Raw genomic sequence first — 12,040 nt, 5'->3', positions numbered from 1 at the left:
TTTCGTCATCCTCAAACTTAAAATGCGAAAAAAATCCTTGAAAAATCTAGTTTATTATGATATGTTTACTTTTTTATTTGGTTTCGTACCAATTTATTAAATTGCAATCAAAGTTTTGTGTTTGGAAAAGGCCTAGTTGAGATTTTCTTTCGTTTGATGACGTAGTAAGGAGGAATTTTCACTCTAGATGTCGCTCACGTGACGCGCCTGTTAGTGTCGCCGCGCCGCGTTAAGCCTAATTTATTCAGATTCGCGCGCGCGCCAAAAATCTTCTCCGCAAATTTGCCTTTGTCCCCCAAATTTCAAGTTTTCAAAGTTTTTTTTTCTGTGTTTTCCCTCATAATTAAATATTATTCAAGCACATTTTTGGAATCAGAAGAGTTTAAACTCTCAAAAAAGTAAGGTTTTCTTTAGATTTGAGATAATTTTTAAATCACGTCGCTATTCCTTTAACTGAGTAGTTTCTGATCGAGAACTATAAGTTCCAAGTTTGTCACTGGTTACTGAGAGCTTGTCATCAAGTGACGTGGGTGGAACGTCATAGACTCTCGTGAGGCGCTGTACAGGCTAATTAGGAAAATGGACTTCAAAACCGAATGTAGTCAATTCTCGCATGTCATTCTCGAACTAGCTCTCATTAAGTCTCTAGTATATTAAGTGTCATACTTATGGAATATTTCTTATAAACGTATGCTTCAAACAACAAGGACTTTGGTGGACCCAATATAACGACTTTCGGCTAACCCTATCTCAAGCGAGTGCCTTTTAAATTTATGTATTTTAGCAGGGATAGATTTAATTTTAGAAGTAGGAATGGAGAACAGAGTAGTCTGGGCGCGCGTCAAAGTCCCGGACCCCCTTCCCCGGGACGGAGGGGTTTTGAAAGAAGAGGTTGTCATAACGACAGAGGTAAAAAGGAATTACATATTTTTCGCCGCCCCCGTCAGCAACGTCATCAAAACTTAGTTTAAGTGAGCCAATAAGATAATTTAAACTTTTCGTTACGTGTTGGAGGGAGGGGCTCTATACCGGGCTATGAGTCGGACTGAAGTAAAGGCTAACCGTTCTCCATTTCTACTTCTAAAATGAAATCTATCCCTGATTTTAGTAAATAGCCCTTCCAAATTATGTTCTCCTGAAAGTCGATTCATAAAACCAATGAGACAATTCCAGTACTTTCCGTCGGTGAAAGGTAGACAATACGATATAATGAACGTAAATATTCGAAGAGGCTGCGCGCAGAGACACACGCTTCAGTTAGAATTTCCTAAACTACCTAGAAATAAAATCGTAAAAAAATAACTCGAAGTCTCGTTAAAAGATATGAGCCGGCTATAAAGCATAAAAAAGAAAAACAAAAAAAAAAAGAAACTAAAACTTAGAAGTAATAGTCTATAGCTGTGAATGAGTTAAAGTTTTGTAAGAGCAAATAGCTAGTAACTGGGATTGGAAACTGATTTAGGTTTAGGAACAGATTTCACTATAGGAGCCAGCTAGCTTGTAGGATGTAGGTGCCAAACAGCACATTCTTCAATAAGTTTATAAGATATGTCCCATAAGTATGACACTACAGGTATTTCGCATTGTTGAGAGCTAGTTCAAGAATTTACTACACTCGGTTTTGCAGTCCATTTTCATATTTAGTCTGTACTATGACTTTGTCAGTGCCAGCCTCACCAGGACACTCTTTACGAGAATCTATGACGTTTCAACTGCGTCACTTCATGACAATCTTTCAGTAACTAGTGACAAACTTATGAAACATATCTTATGAACTTATGATATTATGCTTGGTGTTCACCAAAGGGGTGGTAGGACCGTAGTATAGTGGGTTCTATGGGCGATTTTGACTCGAAACTGTTCTATGACATTTTGGCCTACATGGGCCACCCTAAACAAGTTACGATGACGACACAATGCTAATATAAAATTAAGGTACAAGGGGACATCCATAAAAGACTGCAACCATTTCTTTAAAACGGTTGAACATTTTCGATTCACAATCACCGATAGAACCCACTGTCCCACCATCCTTTTTGTAACACCCTGAATATCGCCAACGGTTACTTTCAAATTGAATTGTTTGATTTTACAGATTTTTCTGTTATTTCTTCGTTTTTCGAGGAGCTATTCTGAGCGATCTTGGGACTAAGAAATCGTTGGACAGTGTACTGCGGACAACGTTACGTGTTTCCATTTAATTGTCCCTTTTTCGAAATTATTAAAAAAAGATAGGGCATTTTCGCTGTAAGTTAAGAAGCACCAAAAATCGATGCTAAAAATAAGAGAGCGCTAGTAGCGTCAGAGACTCATAGTAAACCGCCTGGTAAAATAGCCTTCACTCTTTTTCGCTCGCAATTTAGAAATTTCCGTTTTAGATATTCGTGTTCGGGAATTATAGTTCGGAGCACGCGTTCCCTTTTTTGTTTCAGTATTTTTTTTCTTCTTCTTCTGTTTCCTTGACGTTCTTCTGGGTGCGGGCTTTTCTTGAAAAATATAAGTCGCGAACCGGACCCCCAACTTCCTGACTGTAACCAAGGCAACAGCGTCAACGAATGTCCTTCAAGATTCCGCTACGAGCGTGGCGCCTTTGTAGGGAAGTGCAGTTAGTGGGTGGAGTCGTCGTCAAAAGCTGTTTCGGAACTCCGCTAGCCGGCGCCGCTAGAGGCGCTACATTCTCGGCGGTTGTTCAAATCTCGGTATCCGCCAGCGGTGGAACCAATAATTACTTCTTTAGCACGTCGTTTCGTCCACTAGTGGTCAACAACTGGTCAGGCGTCGCTAACCAAAAGCGAAACCACCAAGACGGGCGAGTTTGGACTCCCGTAACACTTCGTCAGATACGATACTTTTCTTCTTCCAGAGCTGGACAAAACCCAGCCACTAATAGTATGAGCAACTTTTTTCACGCCGCCAAACAGAACGGGTTGTCCGTTACCGAACAGGACTTACAGGTAGGTAAAGTTTTATCCGGCCGGTGTGTTGTTCATGTATGCGTAACATTTACTTAAAAGTACTCGCATATGGTTTCGCAATGCTTTGTTAAGCCCCGTTTTCATGAGAGCGAGATTCGAAGCGATTTGGGAGCGAGAGCGAGTTTCCAAACAGCGATATCGCTTCAAGATTTTAGCGAGACTTAATTCAAGTTCTCGCTTGTACTTCTTCGTTTTCATGAAGAGCGATTTTTTATAAGAATGTGATTTCACGCCCGATTTTAAGCCGACATGAAATGGCGGTTCTACATAAATTCAAGGATTTACTTCTGAGAAGGAAGCTTTTGCTTTTGCAAATTTTATTCAGTTTGAACAGAAATTAACAGTTTAAACAAAAAGTAGATGGTGGGCTCACCCTGTGAGACCAACCAGAAAATCCGAGTGACATTTTGAAACGTTGGTTAGTTGTATCTAAAGCTTCAACACAGATGAAAATTTGACATTACCGCCATTCGCAGGTTTATATTTGATTAATTATAATTTTCAAAGTTTCGATAGAAGGCTTGAAATATTCATTATTAGTAGGCTTTTTCCCGACAGATTTAGGATTGTAATAAAAAAATAAAGAAATATCTAAATGGATTCTGAAAACTTAAGCCTAATGTTAATAACCGTTTCAATCCTGCACGCGCTCAAAGAGAAAAACGTTCTTTCCCGCAGTTTTAAAAATTAGGCCTAATGTTGGTAAATAATTTAACAAAAAGCGCGTGACAATTTTTATTCAGTTTTATTGGCTGATTAACTTTAGCCAAGTTGTGACGTAGCGAAATGTTATAAAAATCGCTGAAGCGAGAGCGAAGAAATCAAAAACGGACAGACGTTTGCGATATCGCTAAAATCGATCTCGCAGGCTCTTTCTCGCTATTGTCTCAAAGTTCTCGCAAACATGAAAACAGGCAAGAAAAATTCTCGCGCGATTTTTTCAGGTTTTTTCTCGCAAATCGCTGTATTTTTCTCGCAAATCGCTCTCATGAAAACGGGGCTTTATTAACGAAAACGTATAACACGCGATAAAGGGCTGGCGATTCGCTTGGCTTAACTTTGAAAAAGTTTATATTCAAGTTTAACCTAGAGTAGATGTAAAACTTTTACTATGAAGAAGGATTTGATGATCATCTCAAATCTTAATTCAATTCTTTTATGGTTAATTGGTCTTATTATTAAGTTTTGAAATAGGTTTAAAATATCGTAGGTTTAAAATACAGGGAAGTTACGAAACGGAATTGACAAACAAGTTATAAAATTTTTGAGCTGTTGAGTTCCTAATTTCGAAACGAGGAAATTTATGGAAAACCATTCTAAATTTTAGCGCAATTGCAACGAAACCGTGAGTGTCTTTGACTGTACCAAAGCGATGGCACGAAACGTTTAAAACCCCTACCCTTGACATTGTGATTACGTGTAATCCGTAATCGGTGTACAGGGAAATTAATAGTGATTAGTCGTGGTTCTAATTGCTCTGTTCAATTATTGTTTTCAAACTTCACATATGTGTTTTAAGAGCCATACATAATTAAGAACATTTCGAAAGTTAACGTTTAGTTATCATGATGCATTCAAGGAGGCGCGCTCATTTAATCCAGTTTGATAGGCCCTGCACCCAGCCACAAGTTAGAGAGTATCCTGGTAAACATTCCAGGTACTAGAAGTTTTGTTTTGTCACGTGACCACATTTTACCAGGCTGTGCCCCTAACGTTTTCATCTCCAGTTGTGCGAGGTTGGCTTAAAAGATATAGAGTCGGGCCTACTATTCCTTCTCCCTTTTCTCCTCCATGAGAATATTATTATAACAAGTTGGGAAACCGAAATAAACCTCTCCCAGTCAAGACGCAATTAAGAGGGTTTTCTTAAATAATTAAATAAATATAATTTATATTAGTTATTTCAGGGATAGATAGACTTTTTTAAGACGGAATAAACAATGTTTGGCCTTTACTTCAGTCCGACTCATAGACGAGTATATAGTCCCTTCCTTCAATACGTAACCAAAAAATTAAATTATCTTATTGGCTCACAAAAACTACGTATTGGTTACGTTGCTGACGGGGAGGGCCAAAAATACGTAATTCCTGTTTACCTCGGTCGCCATGACTACGACCCCTCTTGCGTTGTACCATAGCCCACTCGATCACGCGCGTCACGACGCAAGCTGCTCGCGCTATAGCTATAGAGCGCGGATCGAGTGGGCTATGGTTGGACAGATAAGCGTCTTCACCGGGGTTCAAAATGGAGCCGTCTAAATGCGAGGGTCCAGGTAATTATTCGGGAATTGTTTTTAATAGCAATTAAGAAGGTTGTTAGTGAATTTGGTGCCGGTGTTTTGGATTTGGAGTACATCTGTAAAGGTGAAAAGTGTTCGCTAATTCTTTCTTAAGCCAATAATTTCTACTATCCTCATGATTTTGTAAACGAATTTGATGAAGTTAACCAAGGCTTAGTGAATGGTCAGGAGATTTGTGAGCTTAGTGTTTGGTTAAAACCTGTTCGTGCTGTAATATCTATGAAGACTTTTACTCAATTCTAACACACTTTTAATTTTCTTGGGTCTTCCCCGTTTTTTTTCAGTTGCAAGCCCTATGTCTTGTGTAACTTCCATTTTTAAACAATGTTATTTCAAAAATTACAATCCGAGCCCATTCCAACTTGGCAGACGAATGAGCAGACGACGGGCAGACGACGTTTACTTGACCCGGATATACATACAACGTCATAACGAAAATAAGACCCGCCTCTTCTTTCATACCCCTCCGTCACGGGTAAGGGGGTCGTGGACTAGGACGCGCACCCGAATAACCCTGTTACCCATTCCGTCTTAAATAAGTCTATCTATCCCTGGTTATTTTAATCGTCATTAATTTACATTAATTCGAGTTAAATCATTTTAAGATAGGTTGTTCCTAAAATCATCTTAAACATAGCTATTGTTGACGTTTAAATTCAAGCGTGTGCCTCTTTAACAATTTTTGGAAATTTAGGGTATATAAGGCGATTTATTCACAATAAATTATAAGAAAACCCGCAATTGCGTAAAATCTTGGCGGAAACCCTGCCATTGGGAGGTTAGACGTTTCTCATAACCCTACCCGATCGCCTCGTACGTCTTAATCCTAACAATGGGAGTAGATGCCAAAAATTGCTTAATGCGAACGCGGTAACAGACACACAGACACATCTGGTGTAATACCTCTCAGTGATGTTATCATCACTGAAAAGGATTATTGAAGTTTAGAATTGGAACCAAATTTTTTACCGACATAAAGAAATCAAGAAGCAATGTCAGATAACGATATTTTTTTAAGATTCAGAACCCTAATGACATCTCTCTGCCTTTGACCGCATTGCGGGTTATGGATAGTCAACACGGAGTGCCACTAATATACAGTTTATCTGAAATTTCGGTGGATCATACGTAAACCATTAATAACGGGGAATAGGCTACACATGGGGCACGGGCACCTAAACACTATTTAAAACTTTTCTTTATTAATTTTTGGTAGATTTCTTTATTTAAAAACCACCGGCTATTTACTAAGTCGAAAGTGACCTTGTCCCTAAAATCCAACTTTATTTTTGTTGGGCCAGTATAACCCTTCCAAAGTGAATCATCAGACGGTGATTACGGATAGTACTCAAGCCCGGCCCACTACCCCCGCATAGAAATTAACATGAGATATATGGGGCACAATGATTCCTTTTGGCTGTTCCTGCTTTAATTCATCTTTTCCCTGCAATGAAGGATTCACGAGCGACATACAAAAACATGATTTTGAAAAAAATGAGGCTCAAATTGATTTTTAAACAATTAAAAAATAGTAGGATTACGTCTGGCACAACAGTGATTTCTTTAAACTAACCTAAATTAGCGTTTGTGGACAGTTTTGATAGTTGAATGGGAAGCTACCAATAACTTTTACTCGTATTTCTACAGGAAACATGCTTCCAATATTACGACAAAGACGAAGATGGTGGCCTGAACCTAAAAGAATTTGGGACCCTCTGCCGCGACTTGTTGTCCGACTCAACGGGCAAACCTTACTCGCTACAGATTCGAATGCAAGCCGATATGTTCTACGTTTTCGACCAGAATAAAGACGGAAAAGTAGACGACGAAGAATTCAAATTCATGTGGGAGAAATGGGTTAAGGCGGTCCTGTTCCCCGTGACGGCCCTCTTGATCGTCGATGTTCAGAACGACTTTATCAGCGGATCACTGGCCATTCACAAATGCCCCGCTGGACACATGGGGGAGGAGGTCGTACCCGTTATCAATAATATGCTCGACAGCGTCAACTTCAACGAAACCATCTACACTTTGGATTGGCATCCGGAGGATCATATTTCATTTATATCAAATATCAGCAAGAGGCCGCTGCATCATACCTTCAATATGACTCCCGACGAAGTACAGGTAAAATCACTTTAGTCCTTTATAAATTCCATAAATCAGTGGTCGAGTTACGTACGGTATACAAAAATACTTCAGACATTAGTGTAATACTTATGGAACATAACTTATAAACTTATGATTACGTTAATAAACGAGCCTGGACAGTGCCGTCATGTGCATTTTTGCCTCTAAAATTGAAATTGCCTTCTAATCCCTTTAGTCTATGATTTAATCGCTTGAAATGATTTGAATCAATATAAATTATCACAGTATACTTTGTGAAGTCTTAAAGGGTCTGTAGAAGAAGTCGGCAAACCGTTGGGTCCGAATACTTTACAGTCCCTTTAAGACGTGAACGTTATTAATCTTTCCTACTTTTCTTATTGGTTATAACGTAAATTTTGAAAAGATTGACAGTTAAAAGTGAGTTGTATTATGAGTAAAAATAAAGCTCAGAAACAGTCAACCGTCACCAAGCCACGAAATTACTTACATAACTTTATTTTTGTTGGGCCAGTATCCCTTCCAAATAGTTAATCACCAGCCGCGGTAATTAGAGGGGGAAAAAGTTCGAATTGATTTTTGTAAACTGGTGCGTTTAACAATATTGAAATTCACAATGCCCTAGGCGTAAGTGGAACTCTTTTTCTCGAAAAGACGTACCATAAGGAAATTATACTCTCTCTCTAAGGGCCCAAGCGCATCTATTATTAAAAACATCTAGTTCTGCTAGATGTGACGTAGATTTTGTATAGGGGCTCCTTCCGAATTTTTCGTGAAATTCGCGGGAGAGAAAAATAATTTTCAAAATCAGCCACGACCGATATCCTAAGCCGGTCGTGGTCTAGAGGCGAGCTCTGAGATAACGCTCCCAAGCGGTTGGGAATCAAACTAAAACAGGCGGGGAGGCGAGTGGCGAGACGCGAGAGAGGAAGGACTGAGGGGAAAAAATAAGTAAGAGAATTTCCAGAACCCCCCAGTTCTCTCAGACACAAGAGGTAAATTCGCGCTTAGTAAAAATCACGAAGAGCTGTCGTGAGAAATCTTTGAAGGAGGGAAAAATGTTCAATGCCGGGTTACTCTGCAGCGAATGCGCTCGGCCTCTGTTTAGGCTATACAATTATTATACCACTTGAGATGAGACGGATGGCTAACCAAATCGGACATACATACATTTCATCCGTAACGTAGAATCTTGGGCCCTTAGAGAGAGAGTATAATTTCCTTATGGACGTACCTATGTACTTAATGTGTTGAGGTTTGTTGAGGTTTTATTTATTCATGTTGACATATTATTGAACAGTTAAGCCTTGGATATTATACTATTATTGTGGAAAGAAAACGTGACTGGATTTTAATTATACCTTTGTACATATCAGAACCTTAATCATACGGTTCGTATCACACAGTGAAGTTTATTTTAGCATGCTTAATTTACTTGTTGCGACTAATAATATGATTCAACAAATACATGAATAAGCTTAACTGAGACTCGAGGTTTGTCTAATTCAGAGATTGCCTAAAACAGTGTTCTACTTTTTGGGTATTTCAGTTTAAATGTTTGATGTTGAATTCTTCTCTAATGTTGTTGATAACTATAGAAACCGCAAGTACAGAAAATAGGCCTAGGCGTAGCTCTCGTGATTGTATCAAACTCCTGTCACTCGCACTAGGACGGGTTAAAAGGGGGTAGGAAATTGGGGAACGGTTATAACCTAGCCCCCTTTCGCCTGCTTGATCGAAACATTTTATTTTAAAATATATACTTTTGGTGAAAGTAGCTCATCCAGGAAAGTAGCTCGCCGAGAGAGATAAAAACAACAATTCCTTCTATTGATTCTTTCAATGTTTGAACAGTCTTAACTTTTGGTGGAGTTCTACTAAGGAAATAAATTATTAATAAATAATAGCACCGTGCATTTTATATGAAGGCTATTTATATTTGAAACAACGTTATTTTTAATTTAAAAGGGAAATTCATTCCTGTAAAATTTAACTGACCCAAGCGCCTGTCATAGTAGATTTTAATTTATACGTGTCATTAACCTCGCAGATCTTTCGTGAAATTTTGAATTATCTAAGAAGTATATAATACTTCTCTTCGAGAGAAGTGTACCACAAAGCGGGGTGTAAGTGTAACGTCATTCGTCCCAACATCATTTTACATTTGGAGCAAGGTTACTAAACCGAATCACGCACGTGATGAATAGTTCCCTCATCATTACTCTATTAGCGCTGAACTATTTTCCAAGGCGCGCTTGTGGTTTTTGTCCACCATAAAGATGAGGTTTGTGGGTTGATTACTGGGGATTTAGTGTCAAATAATTATAGAATTCACCTTACGGTCCGGTGCCCATCTGAAGTTTGATGAACGGGAAAGCAAACAAAAAGGGTGAGCCTGAGAAGAATGACGATACATAACTGACGTATTACGAGGATACAGAGTTCCATTCTTCTTCAATTATCCCCTTTTGATTATATATAAATATAAATCGCTACCTCACCGGCTTCACGAACAGGCAATTTGTCGCATCCCTCATCCTCCCAAAGTAACTTTGCCCAGTTTCAACAGGGTTATAAATAAATAAACTAATTATAATAGCTGTAAGAGAAAAAAAATTTCAACGGTTTTATCCAAAGTTAACAGTTCTTGTTATATTTAGTTTAATTTTGAGACCAATGAAACTTCACATTGAATTCAAAAAATTTTACATTTTCTTACTTTAGGTTTACGACACGGTTTTGTTCGAGGGTCCCCCAAAAATCGAGCAGAAAATGTGGCCTGTTCACTGCATTCAAGGATCCTGGGGTTCCGAACTTCACCCTGACTTGAAAATAGTCGAGAACGCCGTCTTCGTTCATAAAGGTACCAACTCCGAAATTGACAGTTACTCCGCTTTTTGGGACAACCAGAAACTCTCCGAGACTTCCTTGAACAGCGAACTCAAAAGCCGTGGCATTACCGACGTCTTCATCTGCGGTATCGCGTACGACATTTGTGTCGCTTCCACAGCGCGTCACGCGCTCGAGAACGGCTACCGAACGTATTTGGTAGACGACGCTAGTCGCGGAGTTTGCAGCGAAGACATATCGGACATGATTAAGAAGCTGATAGCGCAAGGGGCTATTTTGGTTCAATCGCACGAAGTCAAAGACTTGGTCGAAGCCAAAGACAGAAGATTGGAAATGGGCTATCGGTCGGCCATGATGCTAGCCGCAACCTTGAGGGATAACGGAGTTAAAGAATAGCGAATAAAACTTTAAAATTCAGACTAGGATGATGTAAACTACCCGTACCCTGGAGACAGATATTTAATGGTGATTTTTAAGGTAGCACTTTTGTCTTGGAACTTCATGGAATTTTTCAAAAATCGGTGGACAATTATACTCGAGTAAAAAATGCTCTCCTATTGAAAAACTTATTGTTTTTGGACAATCGCGATATTAGGGAAGTTAAAATTAAAATGGCCGCTGAGTCAATTAAAAAAATGGCGGATGTAACTAGTAAACAACAGCCTGAATCTAAAAAAAGTCTAGTCTTTAAACCATCTCTACTAAAAACAAAAAACCCCGGACTCCATCTACGTCTTTAAATTCCTTTCGAAAATTTTACAGAGTGTTTCTGATAAGTCTGTCCTAAATTATAGTGTGTGTTCATAGGCTGAAACTAGGTGGAAAGTGTTAAAAGAACACGGGGTCTACAACATTTCGTCACGGAGGTATGGGCTTCCAAAAAATGGGCCCAAACATGTTGTAGATCCCATGTTCTCTGACACTTTTGACTCAGTTTGACCGAACGGTTAATAGATGGCAGCCATATCTGAAACACCCTGTATGGGGCTCCTGAATAATTACTTCAAAGAACCCTGGTGAGAGCCGCAACGCCTCAATTCGAAGTTCAAGTTGAGCTTCACGAGAATATGATGTTTGTCAAAACTTGGGTTTTAAAGTTGTTACATACATAAAGGTACACTGAGCAAATATTACGAATGAAGTTTCCAGATTAAAATGTGACTTATTTCTGAATACAGTAAAATCCGATTTTGACAAATCCAGGGTACCTTACTTAGTATCATCCTAGTGAAAATTAACGCTGTGTTAAGTTTAGGATTAGTATACATACATTTATTCCTGTTATTCTGCTATAGGTATAAAAATTTTGCGGTTTGATAATAAATCTTAGACTCTTCCATATTAATCTCTTAAGTTTCATAAATTCGAGGAAAATATACCAACATGCTCTTGAAAACATTAATTTGTAATCTATATTTAATTTAGCATTATTGAAAATACATGTAATATAGATGAAACTGTGTTTTAAAACTAATTTAACGAGCTAATATTAGAATCTAAAGGTGCCTTCGCAATCGTACGAGAAAACCAGTTTAACGCGATTTGCAGTTGCTGAAGCCGGATCAGTTCTCGCTTCAGGGTTATAAACTTGGCGTTGAAAGTAGTGCAGATTGGTATGTCCTAGAGGGAAAGATTCAATAATTGAATTAGTCCAGCAGAAATTTTCTCGCACGTTTGTAAAGATGCTGTAAAAAGTCTGATGACGAGAATAACCACCAATCATTACATTGTTTTAGTCCTTTTTGGAATAAAGCAATATTTAAAGTGCAATTTTGATTTTCTTTATTAAATCATATCAAACTGAAA

The 12,040-nt window shown here is 38.6% G+C and overlaps 1 protein-coding gene across 3 annotated transcripts in view; it reads left to right on the top strand.

The window, feature by feature from the left end:
• Nucleotides 1–12,040, top strand: part of Naam (Nicotinamide amidase) — an 18,129-nt gene extending 6,089 nt beyond the window's left edge. For 2 of the 3 annotated variants that reach the window (XM_089863021.1, XM_089863022.1), the window contains exons 3-4: nucleotides 6,923–7,402; nucleotides 10,109–12,040. In XM_089863021.1, the coding sequence (XP_089719147.1) occupies nucleotides 6,923–7,402; nucleotides 10,109–10,630 (1,002 nt within the window). In that variant the 3' untranslated portion in view covers nucleotides 10,631–12,040. Of the gene's footprint in view, nucleotides 1–2,095; nucleotides 2,327–2,432; nucleotides 2,955–6,922; nucleotides 7,403–10,108 lie in introns of all 3 variants that reach the window. The other variant, XM_089863020.1, reaches the window with a different exon arrangement.

This window comes from Phalangium opilio, unplaced genomic scaffold (assembly GCF_054372755.1).
Source record: "Phalangium opilio isolate 3A_F unplaced genomic scaffold, DU_Popi_V2 ptg000662l_1, whole genome shotgun sequence".
In the NCBI taxonomy this organism is placed as follows: Eukaryota; Metazoa; Arthropoda; class Arachnida; order Opiliones; family Phalangiidae; genus Phalangium; species Phalangium opilio.
Note: the sequence above shows the minus strand (reverse complement) of the source record. Positions and strands in the feature narration are given on the sequence as shown.